Here is an 18,202-nt window from a genome sequence, read left to right on the forward strand (position 1 = left end):
GCTGACTTGGAGCTGCTGCTGGGAAGCACTGGGAATGACATTCTTGTGCAGAGTGGTGCTGTGGGATTCATCTTTTTTGCCTACAAGTCAAGCCCCTTGCAGCCTTTTCCAGGGATTCTCCATTTCCATGCCTAGATCTGTATAAATGGGAAAAACCTAAGGATTTTTCTGCTGCCTTCCACTGTTTGTTCCAGCTTTGTGCCTGGAAAATTCTGTCTAGACTGAGTTACTGAGTGTTCAGATCCCAGCTGCATCTCCAGGGCTGGGTTTGTTTCAGTTTTGATCTAAACCGGGATCTTCCTCCCTGCTCACAGCAGCAAGTCTGGGACATCTGGGCTCTGAAGAGCTTGGATGGAATTGCCATCCTTGGACAAGCTGGAATCTCTTGGAATTACCTGTGCAAGGCTGATTTGGCCCTGGGGAAGGCCCCTCCTAACACTGCATCCCACAACCTTTGTGTTGTAGAAGGAAGAAGTGGACGAGAACGGCGACGCCAACATGGAAGGGGCTCTGATAGCCCGGGACAAGGTCGGGGTGCAGGATTTTGTCCTCCTGGATTCCCACACCAGCGAGGCTGCCTTCCTCAACAACCTTCGGAAGCGCTACCAGGAGAACCTCATCTACGTAAGTGCTGCTGCTGTGGGTTTGGGGCTGCTGGAATGTCCCTGAGGTGGCCTTGTGGCTGCTGGAATGTCCCTGAGGTGGCCTTGTGGCTGCTGGAATGTCCCTGAGGTGGCCTCGCTGCTCAGGTCCAGGAGGAAGAGCTGAGTATCCTCTGTGTATCCAACAAGGTGTGCCCAGCAGAGAGATCACCCAGGAGTAACTGATCTCCTTTTAACTCATGAAAAGAAATCTCAGCTTGCTCTGAGCTGCCTTGCAAAGCTTTAAAGGATGTAAATAGGAAGGGAATGGGAAAGGGAGCGCTGTGGTTGAAGGAAGGCAGGACAAGGTTTGTCTGGGAAGGGCTGAGGATTTTATTTTGTGTTGTTAACTTTAGTAGGAAAAAGGTCCTGGAAGCACCAAGAGATCCCAAATCCTTGCATTTAAATTGTCAGGCTCTGAGCTTGCTCTCATGGTTCAGCTTTACTTGTAACCAGGAGGATTTTGGAAGAAGTTTGGCACTGGTTTGGGAAGAGTTCTGGTTGGTTGTTTTGGCTCTCTCACAACAAGCTCTGTATCATCTTTGGCATTTTTCTGTGGATAATGTCGTGAGGTACTTGGCTCCTCCTTTGGGATTTTGGGGTGGAGCAGGTATCCATTGGCTCCTCCTTTGAGGTTTTGGGGTGGAGCAGGTGTCCCACCAGGCTCTCTCTCCCTGCAGACCTACATTGGCTCTCTGCTGGTGTCTGTGAACCCCTACCAGGAGCTGGACATTTACACAGTGACCCAGATGCAGCTTTATCGGGGCGTGAACTTCTTTGAGCTGCCCCCACACCTGTGAGTGTTCCCTTGGGCTCTCTGTGCCTATTCCTACTTTGGGATTTCCCTGTAACGCTGTCCTGGCACCACGGGGGGTGTCCACAGTCTCTAGGCTTGGTTTTTACTGTCAGGCCTTGAGTCAGGCTCAGGTTTTAAGCCCAGCTTTCACAATGGGAGTCCCTGCCCATGGCAGGGGAGCTGGAATGAGATGATGTCTACAATCCCTTCCAACCCATTTCAGGATTCTATGACCCTGCCCAGTACTTGTCAAATTAAACCAGGAGTAAAAACTCCTGGAAACCCTTTGCTATTCCTCCTCCTGTGCCATTCCTAATGGATGTTTCCCCTCCGGATGCCTCCTGTGCCCATCCCAGCTATGCCATAGCTGACAACGCCTACAGGGTGATGTGCAACGAGTACAACAACCACTTCATCCTCATCTCTGGGGAGAGTGGGGCTGGGAAGACAGAGGCATCCAAGAAGATCCTGCAGTACTACGCAGTCACCTGTCCCACCACGGAGCAGCTCCAGACTGTCCGGGACCGGCTCCTGCTCTCCAACCCTGTCCTCGAGGTGAGAAACTCAACCCAAAATGCAGAGGGGTTGCAGTTGGTGGCCTCACTGCTCGAGGATTCCCTGCAAATCTGCAGCACTGAGCAAGAATGGCCCATATTGGCGCAGCCTTTGAGAGAATATTTGGGATTTAGTGTAATTTAATGTTTGAAAATTTAAATTTGGGGGTTCAGTTTGAGGATGGCTGAAAGAAATACAAGAAAATACAAGAAAACTGCAGCGTGCAGCAGTTCCTTGGCACCTCAATTTTAGGTTAGATAAGAAAAATCAGTAATTGGTTTAGCAGAATTCCACTTTAAAGCTATGGAAATGCACCAGTTTGTACTTCTTTAATCCCACTAAATTCAGTGGGGCTTGGCTGAAGCAGCAAATCTTGGTTACTGGAGCTGGGCGTGAGGCTCCCAGTGAGGTGAGAAGTGACTTTCCCTCTGTGTTTACCCCCAAGGCTTTTGGGAATGCAAAAACCCTGCGCAACGACAACTCCAGCAGATTTGGGAAGTACATGGATATCCAGTTTGATTTTAAGGTGAGAACAAACTCAGTGGAGCGCTGGGAAAAGGAGCTGGGTCTGAGAAACCTCCTGGGTGCTGAGCAGACAGCCCAGGATCTATTAATTCTTATCCTGCACATTTCTGACCCTGTTTTTAAACACCTTGCATTTTGCAGGTGAGGTCACTGGTTATCCATCCTGAAAACTTCCAGCATTGCTGGCAATCCTGGCAGTGCTCCATGGAAAGCTGATAGAGAGTTTTAAAGCTCAAGTTACTTTTACAGGACAGCAAATCCTTGTACTGTTTCTGGACACTCTTTAAACAAAAGGTGGCAGATAAATGACAGCGGAATTTGGCTTTTCCTGAGCCTGTTCCTCATTCCTGGGAATAAAGAAACAGCAATCACAGGGATTATTGGTATTTTTTGGTGTTGATCTGCCTGATTTGCTCTGCCAGGGAGCCCCAGTGGGAGGGCACATCCTCAGCTACCTGATTGAAAAATCACGAGTTGTCCACCAAAACCACGGAGAGAGGAATTTCCATATTTTCTACCAGCTGCTGGAAGGGGGAGACAAGGACCTGCTCTGCTGGCTCGGGCTGGAGCGCAACCCCCAGAAGTACACGTACCTCATCCAGGTCAGTGGGAGCCTGAGCTGCTCCGTGCCTCCAGCAGGAATTGTAGGGTTGGAAAATTCAGCTTGGGCAGAAGATGTTCTTACCCTAAAAATAAAGGATAGCTGGAAGATCAAGCCCTGCACAGCTTCAGCTAATTTATGGTGATGCTTTCCACACTCAGGGGTTTGATTTATTTGGGGTTTCAAGTATAAACTGAAAGATTTGATCAAAGGAGCCATGCTCAGGATTAATAACAGTGAAAAAACTCACTGAGGGAGCTGGAAATGAAAGCAGTGTGCTCAGAAGTATCTGTGTTTGCTGATAATAAAAGTTCTTTATCAATTAATTGTATTAATTCATCTTGCTTTTACTGCCTAGGGTCGATGTGCCAAAGTGTTTTCTATAAATGACAAGAATGACTGGAAAATAGTCCGGAAAGCTTTTTCCATCATTGATTTCACTGAAAAAGATATGGAGGTACTGCTTGCTGAAAGGGACTGAGCAAAGGGATTTCAGGGATTGCTCTTCTCCTGAAGTGGTGGAAGCAGCTGTGCCTGGGAGGGGGTGAAGGGTGGAATAGGACACACTTCAGGACCTGAAGGGGCTGACAAGAAACATGGAGAGGGATTTGGAAAATGGCCTGGAGCAGCAGGACAAAGGGGAATGGTTTCCCACTGCCAGAGAGTAGGCTGGGATTAGATATTGGGAAGAAATTGGGTCCCTGGCACAGGTTGTCCAGAGAATCTGTGGCTGCCCCTGGATCCCTGGAAGTGTTCAAGGATGGATGGGGCTTGGAGCAGCCTGGGAGAGTGGAAGGTGTCCCTGCCCTGGCAGGGGTGGAACTAAATGATCTCTAAGTTCCTCTCCACCCCAAACCATTGTGGGATTCCATGATGCTGTGGGATTGAGGGAGTGGGTGATGAGGAGCACGATGCCAGTGGTGCCGCTGGATTCTGTGGTTCACCTCCTTCAGCCCAGCCAAAATTCTGTCGATTAACGATGGGAAAGATCAGCAGCACCCCACAGGGCTGTGGGAACCCGTGTTCTAATGGAATATCTCCCATTGTCAGCATCTCTTTGGAATCGTTGCCACTGTCCTGCACCTTGGGAACATCCAGTTTGAAGAGGACAGCAATGGCCACGCCATCATCCGCGACGGGTCCCAGATCAAGTGGATTTCCAAGGTGCCTCTGCCCAGATCGGGTCAGAACTCCCAGTGCTAGGAGGAAAACCTTAACCTTGCTGTGATTTTCTTAACTGGTACAAAATATTTATTCCCAAGAGCACAAGGATAACTACAAAAATACCCAGCTCTTGTTGTTTTGAGTTTTCTCCCTGAAATTTCCTTATTTCCTCCAAGATTAGGGTGGCTGGGGGGGGGCTGGGGGTTGTGCCCCACTGAGAACACAGTGCTGCTTATTTAAAACAGGGACCTGTGGCTGTGCTCTGAGTGCAGATATTTCATTCCCTGCAGCTCCTGGGTGCTCACCTGTCCATCCTGCAGGAAGCTCTCACCCACAGGAAGATTGAAGCCAGATCCGAGGAGGTACCGGGGAGTTCTGTGTAGTCCCAGATTAATCTGGGAGACTCCCAGCTGGGGGGTGCACAAGGAGCCAGTTCTGAGTGTAAATCAGATCCTTCTGATTGTCTCTCTCCACCTCCACACCCCCTTCTCCCAGCCTGAGACATTAAACTAAAATATATTGGAGTTTTATTGCTGAACAAGGCAGGAGCTGTTAAAAAGCTGGAACAGGGACTTGTATTTGAGCCAAACAATTTCCCCTTGCCCAGTTCACGATGCTTCCCAGGAAACTGGGCTGCACAAACAGAGAAAAACCACTGGTAAAAACTGCTCTTTGAGCATTTTATATTTTTGTTTTAATAATAGAGAAGTAAAATGAGGTCAGAATATTTTCCCACTTTGTCTAAATTAGTACCCATCAAAATGTAGTGACTCAGTGCTGCTGGCAGGTGGGGATACACCAGACTGAAAGAACACTGATGGAAAATAAAGCTGTAGGGAGAGTCAGGGAATTCCAGAGTGGTTTGGGTTGGAAAGGACCTTGAAGATGATCCCATTCCAACCCCCTGCAGGAACAGCTGCAGTCCAGGGGTGGCTGTGCTGTGCTGTAGGACAAGGTGGCTGCTTCTCCAAGCCACAGATGTCACCTGGCTGTGCAGAAGTTTGCTCTGATCCCCCGTGGTGTTTATCCTCTCTGGGATATCTTTATTTCCAGGTGCTCAGCCCGCTGAACGTGGATCTGGCGTTCTACGCCCGGGACGCCGTAGCAAAGGCAATTTATGGAAGGACTTTCACTTGGCTCGTCAACAAAATCAATGGCTCCCTTGCCAACAAGGTTGGTGTCTTGTCTGGGGTCCTGAATGCTCCTAAAATGCTGAGCAGTTTCTCCAGAGAGGCTCCACAACCCTCATCACCAAATACCTGGGATGTTGGACAGCTGCTGCTGGGACATCCTCCAGCCCTGAGCTGGAAATCCCTTTGGTTACTCTCTGTTAAAGAGTTTTAGCAGTTCATTACCTGCTTTAAAGTGGCTTCTCCACTGACATTTCTCTCAAAGAGGAAGTTTGAAATTCAGGTGAAAGCAGCCACCTGCAGGGAAGGAGCAGTGGCAGAGCAGGGGTGTTTTTGGCAGGACTCGACTAAGAAAACAGTGATTGGCCTGCTGGATATTTATGGCTTTGAAGTGCTGGACACAAACAGGTATGGGCTGTTCCTGGGGTTTGGGGTGGCCTGGGGGTACAGGACATTCCTGTGTGAATTTCTGAGTGTGCCCTCAGCCCAGCAAGGTTAAAGGTACAGGACACTAAAACCTGGGGACAGGGGTTGGCTGGACCCCAGGAAAAACTCATCTGCAAGTCTGGTTTGGGCTGTGGTGCAGCAGTGTGGGAGCAAGGGGTGGGTTGGTTTGTGTGGGAATGGGGGACTTGGCCCGTGTAAAAATGGGGAATTTGGTCCCTGTGGAAATGGGGGTTTGGTCTTTATGGGAATGGGTGGTGTAGTTCGTGGAGGAAGAAGCAAAACTGCCCCTGGAACACATCAAACCCGCTGCTCATTTCACCTCCCTGAAGCTTTGAGCAGTTCTGCATTAATTACTGCAACGAGAAGCTGCAGCAGCTGCTGATTGAGATGACCCTGAAAGCAGAGCAGGAGGAGTATGAGCTGGAAGGCATTGAGGTAAATTATATTTCCCCCTCCCTTTTCCCTTTGAACTGCCATTACACAGAATGCTTTTGATCACCAATGTGGAAGTCATCCTGCTTTTTTAGTTTGTTATTGTTCCCATGGGAAGTGTAGGATGTGCAGGGGTCTCTTTCTGTAACCCTTTTGAAGTGCAATTTAGCCCAGACTTAATTGACATTATTTAAGGAAGAATTAGGACCTTCCCCAATGTCCCTGGAGATTGAGGGATTCCAGCAGTGTAAAACATGGGAAGATGGGCAGGATTTATGTAGAGAACAAGAGGATGGTGTGGGCTGCTGGAAACAGGAGAGCTCTGGAGTGGGATCATGGATCACTGTGCTGTCACCTTTTCCTTCAGTTGATCCTAATTCACAATTTGCTCATTTCAGTGGGATCTGAGGCTGTTATTCAAGTTCCAAAGAACTTCAAAAATTGAGAACAAAAGGTCTTCATCTAAAACTGTTCTTCCTTTTCCCCTTTTCCAGTGGGAACCAATCCCGTATTTTAACAACAAAATCATCTGTGACTTGGTTGAACAGAAGCACAAAGGAATAATCTCCATCCTGGTAAGAACAGAGTTTGTACTAAATTAAAATGCAGGCCTGTGCCTTACTCTGATGGTTCCTAATCACATTTTGCCCTCTAATTATGGGATGGGTCTGTGTTATCCAAAACATAAGCACAGATTCCTGTAACAAACACCCCAGAGGGTGAGGCAGAGGATCTGATTTTGGGGGGAGTTAAAGGTGGGGGATGTTTTACTTCCCCTGCAATGGAGCTTTGGGTTTTGGGGACAAAGTTGTCCTGAATGATATTGAGGAGGGAATGTGAGCTTAGAGCAGCTCTGATCCAGTGCCTGCTGTTCCAGGATGAGGAATGTTTACGGCCTGGGGAAGCGACTGATTTGAGCTTCTTGGAAAAGCTGGAGGAGAAAGTAGGAGACCATGCCCACTTCGTGACGTATGCATTTACCCTCTGTATCCTACCCCAGACCCTTCCCATCCCATATCCATGACAGGGCTGGGGAGGGAACAATCTCTTGTCCCAGAGGGAATCAAACAGCTCATCTGGTGTCTGATGCTGGAAAACTCCACGGGTGGATCCGGGGCACTGGGAGGTGTGAGCAGGGCTCTGTCTCCTCACTGCTCTGATGCTGACTCTGTCATTCCACACCAAAATTAGGGAATTAGGGATTTGGCCCAGGATTTTAGCCCAGGAAGGTTAAATGGCTTTGGCCATAGATGTTTTGGTCCCCATGGACTCCAGGGAAAGCTGAAGATGTTGTGACAAGGAGCCAAGGCTGAGGCTGAGGAGGGATATGTAAATATTTACACCCATCTTGTTCTGTGTGAGCTTGGAGTACGGAGAGGAGAGAAAATGCTCATGGCTGCTCTCCCCCCAAATGACTGACATTTTGGTTCATACTCCATTTGGAGGAGTTTTGGATCCCATTTTGGTGGCAGCTGAGCGCGTTGGCGCCGGGCTGTGCTGGCAGGTCCCTGCAGAAGGGCTGTGACAAGTCATCAATTCAAAGTCACAGCGCTGAGCTGTCACTGTTCCTGCAGCTCTGAACTCCACCACAGCCAAGTGGAAAATTTGTAGCCAACTTCCTTGTCACCACAATGTTCCTTAATGCTGTTCTGCCTGATTAAAAGCTTTAAATAGAAGTGCTGGAGCTACTTCCACGGGATCTGCTCTTGGAAGGAGCTTTTGATACGCGAACGTGCTGTTGTGACACTCAGCTCTGCTGTTTGTGACTGCTTACAAAGCTGAAACTTCAACTGTGAAGTTGCTCTTTTTTTCTTCTTTGGTTCTTTTTTTCCTCCCAGGAATCCTTGCTTTCTAAAATATTCCTGCTAGTCTCAAATATTTGGATTCCTCCTTTGTATTTGGGTTCTTGCTCTAGGGAAAAATGATTGAAATCCTTCCCCCACCCTCCCCGGATTCACTTTGGGCTTGAGGGAGCTTGGTGGCTTTTTCCCCCCACATAAGCAGTAAAAATGTATTTAAATGGATGTTATGGGAAGAAAACTTAATATTTCTGGAATTGGTGATTGCTGCCAACTGGCAGAGGGTAGATCCCAGGTATCCCGAGGGGTTTATGGGAGCTGCCAGCAGGGAGAAGATGATGGTTTGATCGTGGGCCGTAACTCTGCAGTCAGAGCCACATCAATAGGATCAAACACCACATTTCCAGCAGTCCCCCAGCTGTGGCTCTCCCCAAGCTGAGGGAATCTCTTTGCTGCTCTTCCTCCTGGTGTTTTGTTGGATTTTCCCCCGGCAGGCGCAAGCTGGCGGATCAGAAAACGCGGAAATCCATCGACTTCGTGGATTTCCGCCTCCTCCACTACGCAGGAGAGGTCACCTACTGTGCTGTGGGTGAGTGAGAATGGCCAGGTTGGAGCTCCTGAGCTCCTAAACTGCTTTCCCTTGATGGGAAGAGGAATTACAAAATACCTGCCCTCTGCAGGCACTGACCTGGAAGTCTTAAATGTGGCTGCAGTGACAATTACGAGGATGCAAATGTTCCGATTTTCTCTTTTATTTTCTTTCAATTCAATGTTTTTTCAGGATTTCTGGAGAAGAACAATGATCTGCTGTACAGAAACCTGAAGGAGGTAAGCACAAGACAAGGGATCCCGTTCTGTTACATCACCTGCTTGGTGCAGAAGATTTATTTACTCTCTGTAGCAAACAAAAACATTCTTTTCTCTTTAGCACTGATCTTTAGGCACCTCTGTGCGTGTTCTCAGGGCTGTGCTGCTCCCAGGAGGAGCAGAGGGGCTGCTCAATAGAGCAGCTTTTTTCTCCTGTTTCAGGTGCTGTGCAACTCCAAGAACTACATCATCAGGGAATGTTTCCTCCTGTCAGAACTGGACAACAGGAGGAGACCAGAGACTGTGAGTTCTGTCTTTAGAACAGAACTTAATTCTGAATATCAACTCAGCTCCCCAGGCCTTGGTTTAATCACCAATCCCTTCCTCAGTCCTGATGGCCAAAAACTAAAACACAACAAGTTCCACCTCAGCCTGAGGAAGAGCTTTCCATGGAGGGTGGCAGAGCCCTGGGACTCTTGGAGTCATTCCAAATCCACCTGGACACATTCCTGTGTCACCTGCTTTGGGTGACCCTGCCTTGGTAGAGGGTGGGACCGGGTGATCTCCAGAGGGCCCTTCCCACCCTATAAACTGTGGGGTTCTGGGATTCCTGCACTGGATGTTTTTGCTGCCACCCACCCCTGAGAGCTCCCTGGCAGAGGAACAGTGGTGCTGCTGAGACAGCAGCCAGCAAAGTGACATCCCACAGCACATCCCCCTGGAGCAGGGAGCGCTGAAGGGCTGCCTGGTCTGTCCAGGCCAGGGCTCAAATGCTCCAGCTCAGAAACGACCACGCTCCAAAACTCCAGGCTACCAATGCACCATCAGCTTTTGCTGCCAGGTTTAAGCTGGATGCCAGGAGTTGATTTCACTTCCTGCAGGGAGGAGTTGCAGAGCTCAGGAAGTCCTTTTGATGCTGTCCTTAGGTTGCAACCCAGTTCAAGAACAGTCTGACGAGTCTGATCGAAATCCTGATGTCCAAGGAGCCCTCGTACATCCGCTGCATCAAACCCAATGAGAACAAGGAGCCTGGTAAGGCTGGGGCTGAAGGCTCTGCTGAGTCTGAGGAGCAGACAGAGGGATTTGTTTGGAGCAGGCTGTGTAAATGTTTGTGTTTATATAGAAATAGCCTGGTTAAGCTGGCAGCAAATGGATCCCCGTGGGTAACTGGGGATTTGATGCCTTCCCAATTTCCCCCAACACATGGGCACGTGGGTGAGCTTCCCCAGACAGAACTGACCAGTGAAGGTGTGCTCTTGCTCCAGGGAAGTTTGATGATTTCCTGATCCGACACCAGGTGAAGTACCTGGGGCTGATGGAGCACCTGCGGGTGAGACGGGCCGGCTTCGCGTACCGGCGCAAGTACGAGCTCTTCCTGCAAAGGTGAGAGAGCTGCTTCCCCTCTGGCCAGGTAATCCTGCCCTCCTGAGGGCTGCAAAACTCGAGTCCCAGTAGTGGAAGTTGTCAGCAGAACCCCTTCTGCTTCAAAAACACCCTTTGTGTTTTGTCTGCATCATTTTGATCTGTGCTGGCATCTTCTGCCTTGAGTAAAGCAGGAGGAATTTGAAGGGGTTCCTCAAACTTCAGGTTGTTTGCATTGATGTCCTGCTGATCTTTCAGGTACAAAAGTCTCTGTCCAGCTACCTGGCCACACTGGCACGGGCCAGCAGCAGAGGGTGTGGAGAGACTCATCAAACACATTGGTTACAAGCCTGAGGAATACAAATTAGGAAGGTGAATACCTTGCTCTGGCTGCTCAGTGTTTGCTGTCCTACATCCCTGTCCTGTCTGTGACAGGAGCAAGGAGAGAGAAAACCCCCAAATGGACAAATTCCCTCACCATTTTTACCTTTTTCCGTAGGGGCTTGAATCCAACCTCATTTCTTCCATCTCTGGGTTAGGGCTCTGGCTTCTCCTGCTTCCCTGGGCAGCCCAAGGTGGCTCAGGCCTGGGTGGTATTACACCCACCCAAGCTCAGTGGGGGCTCTGAGCCTGCTCAGGGCAGCTGGAAGGATGGCTCACCATGGATAACCTGCTCCTGGTCTCTTTTTCAGAACCAAAATATTCATCCGTTTCCCAAAGACCCTGTTTGCCACAGAAGATGCCTTTGAGTACAGAAAGCACCTGCTGCGTAAGGTTCCAGTTCCCTTGGTCTGGGACTTTGTTCCTGGCTCTGGGTTGGGTGGGGCTTGGAGCATCCTGGGATGGTGGAAGGTGTCCCAGCCCATGGCAGGGGGTGAAATGGGATGGGCTTTAAGGTCTCTCCTGGTCTGCATAGCTCTCAGAATCCATGGAAATCTCAGTGAAGTTGCTCCAGGCTGGGGGGAAATCCCTGCCTGAGTCGTGGATATGTGGCTCCTTTGAAGCTCCTCGGTCCTATGAGGACCTGCCCGTGCCCAGACACACCAAGTGCCTTTCCCTGAGGATTGGGATCTCTTCTGCTCATCCTAGGGATACCTGTTCCTTGAAAAGCACTGCTGAAGGGCCTGGTTCCTACAGGGGCTGCTTCTGGTGCCGGTGGTGTTGTGGCTGCCCTGTTCCCTGTGCCCTGGAGTGCAGGAACTCGGCTCCTCACCGCCCCAACCCTGCAGGTGCCAGTGGTGTCTCTGTCTTCTTTCCAGTTTCAAGACTCCAGGCCAAATATAAAGGATTCCTCGGGAAAAGAGAGTACCAGAAGAAGAGGAAAGCAGGTACAGGCTCTGGAATATGGGGGATTCTCTTAGGGCTGTGCTTTCCACAAGAGCTGGAGCCTTGGGAAGTCCTGAATTTCTGGTGCTGTGGGCAGGGACAGCAGGAGGCAGAGCTGGGACAAGGCCTGGCCTTGATGCTGAGCCCCACAGCGCAGGTGGAACTGAGAATTAAACGTTCCTGACTTGCTGTTCCCACCAGCTGATTTTGTAGAGCTGCTAAAATAACCAGTTTTAACTTCTGCTGGGTGAATGTGAAGGCCCAGGAGTGATTCCCTCTTGCAGCAATCAAGCTGGAGGCCTGTTGGAGAGGAGCCCTGGCACGGAGGGCAGCCAAGAAGAGGACGTGGGCAGTGCAGATCATCAGGAAGTAACTGTCCCAACCATATTTCCCAACCACAGAATCCCAGAATGGTTTGGGTTGGAAGGGACCTTAAAGCCCATCCAGTCCCACCCCTGCCAAGGGGACACCTCACGCTGTCCCAGGCTGCTCCAAGCCCCGTCCAGCCTGGCCTTGGACACTTCCAGGGATCCAGGGGCAGCCACAGCTTCTCCCTGTGCTGGGCCTCACCCTTACAGGGAGGAATTTCCTCCTAATTTTTCTCATTGCCCTCCATTCCCTTCGTCTTCCCTCTCCACTCCCCTCTACCCAGCTCCTGAGGGAGAGCTGATTCCTTCTGAACTCCAAAGCGCTGTGGTTTGGCCAACAGAACTTGCTAAAACCTATTAATATTTAAAATATTCTAAAGCTTGGGATTTCCATGGGTGACCTTCAGTGCACCTGTGATCCTTAGCCTGCTGTGTTCACTGTCCCTCCCCTCATTTCCACGGATTTCTGGAGGTCATGGAATATTTTCTGTAGGTTCATAAACGGCTTCATCAATCGGAAGAAACCCCTTTGCCCAGAGAACAGGGACTTTGTGAGGCTTTCACAGTACTACTACCTGATGAAGCTCCGAGACCACCTCCCAAAAAACGTCTTGGACCAGAGCTGGCTCCAGCCCCCCTCGATCCTGGAAGAGGTGAGGGTTTCTGGAGGCTTTGGGGAGGTGGAGGTGGCCTCTGTTTGGTGGCCATGTGTGTGCACATTCTGGGTGGGAGAAAATGATCTGCTGCTGGCTCATCCTGTGTTCAGAGCCTTTGGAAATCCCCAGGATCTGCTGTGTTTGGGAATGGGAGCAATAGCACAGTGGATGGTCTTTCCAAGAGAAGTGAGGAAGCTCCCTGTTGGTTTAAGCAATAAAAAGGGGAAATGTGCTGACAGAAATGTGAACTCACAAGCCCTGATAAAGATAAAAATTAATCCCTCGAGGTTTTAGGCTCATGGCACAGACAGAACTGTTTGCACAACTTCCCTACTTTATTTTTTCCTGGGTTTTTTATTGCAGACATCCGAGATGCTCCGGAAAATCTGCATGAGGAACCTGGTGAGGAAATACTGCCGAGGGCTCACGGCTGAGAGGAAAGTGCAGGTAACCAACACCTGGAATGCAAATGTGGGAGTTCAGACAGTGTGATCTCTGCTCCCTGAGGATCACCAGGGACACAGGCAGCACCTTCTCATCCTGCTGCTCCAGTCAGTCCCTCAGGGATAAGAGCAAACTTCTGCTGCGAGGGATTTCCTCCAGTGTCCCTCATAATGGACAGAGCAGACAGGTGGGGCTTAATTCATGGCATGAAATCTGCTCTCCATATAATTGGAAAAGATCCATAAATACCAAAAATCTGTAGGGTTTTCCCTGCTGCCCCTTCACTTGGTGTAACACAAGTAAGGGATAACCCAAAGCAGCACAATTCCAAGATTCCATGAGTCAGGTGGGCAGTGTGTGAGCAGGAGGATGCTGTGGAGTAGCAGTGTTCCTGCTGATGTTCCCAGGGGAGGAATTCTGAGGGTAAAGGCTGTTCCTTCTCCCATCAGCTGCAGCAGAAGGTGGTGACCAGCGCTGTTTTCAGCGGGAAGAAGGAAGGGTACCTGGAGAGCCTCAGCCAGCCCTTCCTGGAGACGCGCCTGAGTGAGTCCAGCAAACCCCTGGAGGCCTCAGCCACGTGCTCCTGGCTCTGTAAATTCCTGCTTGACCAAACAGACTCTTTTCCAAGAGAAATCCCCTCCTGGCAGAGGCAGCATCACCTGCCATTGGAGTTCCTCTGTGTCACACAGAGTGACGTGAACGCAGTGATGGATCTGCTGGATTGTTCTCATACTGGGAGTACTGGGATCCCTCTGGGACAGAAAGCCATAAACCTGTGCAGAATTCCCTGGGGCTGGGGTGGACCAGGGTCTGAACAAAGAGCAGACTCAAGAACAGGCAGAAACTCATGGTGTAAATTAAGTTGTCGGGCAGGAAAAGTCACCAGAATGGGTTTGGGAGCAGCTGGAGGTGACCGCCCTCAGTTTGGAAAGGAGCGTTCCAAGGGGAAAAGGCCAGTTGGGATGAAAATGGCTAAAACAGCTCTCTGGGGTTTGCTGGGGGCTGGGGAGTCTGGCTGGGGCTGGGGCTCTGGCACCCACTGTCTCTTTCTGGTTTGCTCCTCAGAAGAGAATGACCTAAACCCCAAAGTGCTGCAGCTCATCCGTGGGGAGATCATCAAGGTAAGGGAAAGCGCAGAACTCCTGGAATTCCCTTTACTGGAGTCCTGGAGCTGCTTGCTCACACAGGGACTGATGAAGAGCAGTAGAGCCACCATTTCCTCGCTTTTAAATTTGAGACAGGTCTCAAAATACACCTAATTCAAAGTTATTTAAGATTCCTTCTAATGAAAGCTTAAAGAACGTTCCTAGCCCTCTCCAGGGCAGGGGCAGAGCTGGAGTGTCCCTGCACTTCCCATGGTTATGGCATAGAGGACACAGGGGTTCCATCATTCCCAGGATTCTGCCTCCTGAATTTCCCAGTGTAGAGAATCCAGATCCCCGTGAGCTGGGACCTGGAAAACTGCCAGGAACTGCCTGGAAAACAAAACAGGCAGAGCTGCTCCTCGCTGAGCTGCTTCCAGTCAGGAAAATCCAAACCCCTGGAGCAGGAGCTTGCAGTAGTGGAAATGCTGATTCCAACTCGTTGTTTTCAGTATGTGACCCCCGTGATAAAATATGACAGGAACGGGTTCAAGGCACGGGAGCGGCTCCTGGTGCTGACCCAGAGCTCGGCCTACGTGGTGGAGATGGCCAAGATCAAACAGAAAATCGAGTATTCCACACTGAAAGGTACCAGTGGGAGTCATTGTCCAAGGCTGGATGGGACCAGGAGCAACCTGGGCTGGTGGAAGGTGTCCCTGCCCATGGGACGGGTGGAATGGGATCATCCTTAACGTTCCTTCCAACCCAAACCATTCCATGATGATTCTGTGAGTTGTTGTGGGGCTTCCTGTCCTGCCAGGCATCCTTTAGGAAGGCTGACATTCTGAAATTCTGTCTTGCAAAGGCAATTGAACGATCTATGCCTCTTTTCCCGGGGGCTGGACAAAGCCTTGAAGGATGATTTTATGAGTAAGAGTTCCTTGAAATGTTTAAATGCAGGAGGACATCACTTTCTACTGACACAGAGGGGAGAAAAAATAACCCAAACCTTTCCTACCCTGGTTTGTGGGTATTTTTTAATCATGACACTGTTGGAACTACAGTTCAGGAGTAGAATGGATCCTTCTCCCTCTTCTATTACCAAAACCAAGGCACCAGGGAAAGGTTTGCAGCAAACAGCTCGTGCAGGGGTTTAAATCACCACTGGTGGAACTGTGCTATGGGACAATGGGTGGCATAAAGGGACCTTCAGAAGATACTTAGAAAGTTCAGATTAATTAATCAAAGTAGGAACTTTGTGTGTTTTGCTCTAAGAATGGGAATATTCTTCACTCTTGGGAAGGACAGAGCCCTCCTTCAGGAATGTCATTTCCCCACGTGGGGCTGGAGTTGCTTCTCCTGGGGGAAGGTGTGGTGTGGAGCTGGGTTTGGTAGGTTTTCCTCTAATTTTGGGGTTCTTTTGAAGGGATCTCCACCAGTAACCTGAGTGATGGGATCGTGGTCATTCATGTTCCTGAGGACAACAAGCAGAAGGTGGGAAATTGGGCTGGTGGTTGAAGTGAGGTCATGGGGCTGATGCTTCCAATATCATCCTATAAACTTCTGGAATGACACAATTCCTGATGTTTATTCAATGTGTAATCAGCCAGGCCTTTACATTCTTGTCTCAACATGAAAACTTGCCCTTGGAATCCCAACCTGCCAGGGAGTGGTGGAGAATGAGAAGATCCCCCCTGAGCCTCCTTTTCTCCAGGCTGAGCCCCACCAGCTCTCTCAGCTGCTCCCAGTGTGGCTGATTCTCCACATCATTCCCAGCTCCATCCCCTTCTCTGAACATGCTCCTGCCTTTTTTTAGACCAAATTCATCCTAAATAATCCCTGGAGAGGGTGTTTAAATTGGTCACTTCTGCCTGGTAGTCACAGCTCTGGCATTCCAAAGGAGTTTCTCTGCACCATCACGTGCTGGGGTGATGCCAGCTGACTTTGTCCCTCTTTTTTTGTTGCCAGGGAGATGTGATACTGCAGTGTGAGCACGTCTTTGAGACAGTGACCAAGCTCTGCATATTGGCCAACAAGCAAAGCGTCGTTAAAGTGGTGAAGGGAAGGTAAGGAAGCTGTGGAGGTGGATGGGTAGCACTGGGCAGGCTCAGTTTTATGGGGAAACCTTTTAGGCCTGGACTGGGTCAAGACTGTTGACATCACCCCAGCAGAAAGTGCCCAAAGCTGGACAGGTCTGGTGCAGCAGCACCTCTGTTCTAGTGACTTCCAGAGGTACAGGGAGATGAGATGGGATGCACTGAGAGAAAATGTATTAAAAATCATTCCAACCTTTTTCCCAGGCTTTTCCCAGGCTAATGAACCCTTGCTAAGGGTGCTGCTCTGCTCTGACAGCTGCCCATGCCCCACCTACCTAAACCAAACTTATTTCTAGGTGACTGTACTTCAAACACACATCTTATTTTCAGTTTTCTGATGTGACCTGGGCATGAGGTCATGGCCTTAGTGGTTCCACAGGGGATCCCATTAGCCTCAGGAAAGCCAGCTGGGAAGCTATGGGTCACCTCAGGACAAACACTCCTCTCCCAGAAGGATTGAGGAAGCCCAAAATGTGATTCCTCCCAGTCCCAGCCCCAAGCTCCTGGCAGGTGGATGCAGTCCGTGTCTCCAACCTCTCCAGGAATTGGAGCTGGCAGGTGAAACCTGCACTTCTGCTCCAGCTTTTCAGCCTGGCCTTTGCGTTTCAGCTCTAATTAGATTTGGTGTGCTCAGTGCTTTCCTCCAGCTCAGATCTGCTTAGCTTCCAGTGCTTAATTGCACCAGGAACACTCAAAAGCCCAGGCTGGGCAGCCTTGTTCCATTCATCAACCCCTTGGGCTCGCTGGCATAATGCAATTGTTTAGGAAATTCACCTAAGCTGGAGGCTCTGATCTGCTCCTCTAACGAGATTTGCCCAGGGAACAGAGGTAAAGGGGGTTTAGAGTAAAGCCTCTTGTGGGGAGAGCTCTCCAGGGGGGTTCTGTGCTTCCAGCCTCCGGTTCCGCATCGGCTCCGGGAAGGAGGGGACCATGGTGTTCACTGTGGGGCCAGAGCCTCAGGTCTTCAAGGACAAAACTGGACAGCTCACAGTGGTAAGGCCTCAGTGGAGCTCTGGGAGACACCTGGGGCTTCCTCCTTTGGATCTCCATCCTTCCAGGAGTCCAGGAGTCCCCTCCCAAAGCAGGGAGTGACCCCCCTGTCAGTGTCCCCTGCATGAGGTGATCCACGACAGTGCTGGGAGCTGCAGCTGCAGGGGCTGTGCAGGAATTGGCCCAGGGATGGGGGAGCAAGGCTGGTGTGGGCACTTAAGAGAATTTACTCTGACCCAAACTCAATCAGCAAAATGAGGCCTCAGGGGAGGTTTTCCACCGCTTGTTGCCACCCTCAACCAAATTATGCCTGAAATGGGTTGGGAGTGGAGGGAAGGCACTTCTTGTCACTCTCTGAGGAGCTGACAGCTCCAAGAATTCCAGGTGGAGTTCTCCATCCTGCAGATGAGATGGAGGGAATTTCTCTATGGGCAATAGAAACTCCACCACCACCTCTCTTCCCAGGCACCTTGAGGATTCCTGATTTAATGGCTCCTTCCTTTTCTCCTCCCAGGTGTCAACCCCGAGAAAGTCTTGATGAGAACCAGTTCCTGTTCCCTTGGCTGGGAACAGAAAGGAGCCTGCAGGATGAGACCAGCCCTCACATCTCCCCTGGAATCCTTGATGCCACAGGGCTGCTGTGATTTGAGAGTTTGTTTGCATCTTTTAGGCTCTTTTTTTTTTTTTACAGCTCAAAACTATTTAACTATAGATAAATAAAATCCCTGATGTTGTAACGTTCCCAGAAGGAGACGCTCGTTACATGGTCACAGGGACGTTTATCCCCAAAGTTCCAAGGTAAAATCTCCATCTCTGAGAGGTCAGGAAGGATTAGGACAGAAGCCAAAAGGTTTCTCTAGCTGTACTTGGAGTCACTGCTGGGGAGCACTGTAAGAAGTGCAGAGCAGTGTTAACCCTGGTCTAAAAACAACAGAATCCCAACAGCTGGGACCTCTCCCACAGGGAGGGCTGGGAGGTCAA

The 18,202-nt window shown here is 50.1% G+C and overlaps 1 protein-coding gene across 1 annotated transcript; it reads left to right on the forward strand.

Annotated features, from left to right (window-relative positions):
• Positions 1–471: 471 nt before the first annotated feature.
• MYO1H (myosin IH) lies at positions 472–17,959 on the forward strand. Its single transcript, XM_058851530.1, has 31 exons — positions 472–624; positions 1,322–1,437; positions 1,794–1,992; positions 2,438–2,518; positions 2,940–3,119; positions 3,477–3,575; positions 4,169–4,282; positions 4,573–4,644; positions 5,336–5,455; positions 5,753–5,820; positions 6,189–6,294; positions 6,786–6,866; positions 7,169–7,260; positions 8,585–8,679; positions 8,872–8,918; positions 9,120–9,200; positions 9,824–9,929; positions 10,163–10,280; positions 10,518–10,631; positions 10,952–11,028; positions 11,519–11,587; positions 11,870–11,954; positions 12,447–12,606; positions 12,973–13,056; positions 13,503–13,596; positions 14,119–14,174; positions 14,648–14,783; positions 15,562–15,629; positions 16,104–16,201; positions 17,125–17,224; positions 17,736–17,959. Exons 1-31 carry the CDS (start codon positions 499–501, stop codon positions 17,757–17,759), a joined length of 3,066 nt encoding a protein of 1,021 aa, XP_058707513.1. The 5' UTR covers positions 472–498; the 3' UTR covers positions 17,760–17,959.
• The last annotated feature ends 243 nt before the right edge of the window (positions 17,960–18,202 follow it).

This window comes from Poecile atricapillus, chromosome 16 (assembly GCF_030490865.1).
Source record: "Poecile atricapillus isolate bPoeAtr1 chromosome 16, bPoeAtr1.hap1, whole genome shotgun sequence".
Classification (NCBI taxonomy): Eukaryota; Metazoa; Chordata; class Aves; order Passeriformes; family Paridae; genus Poecile; species Poecile atricapillus.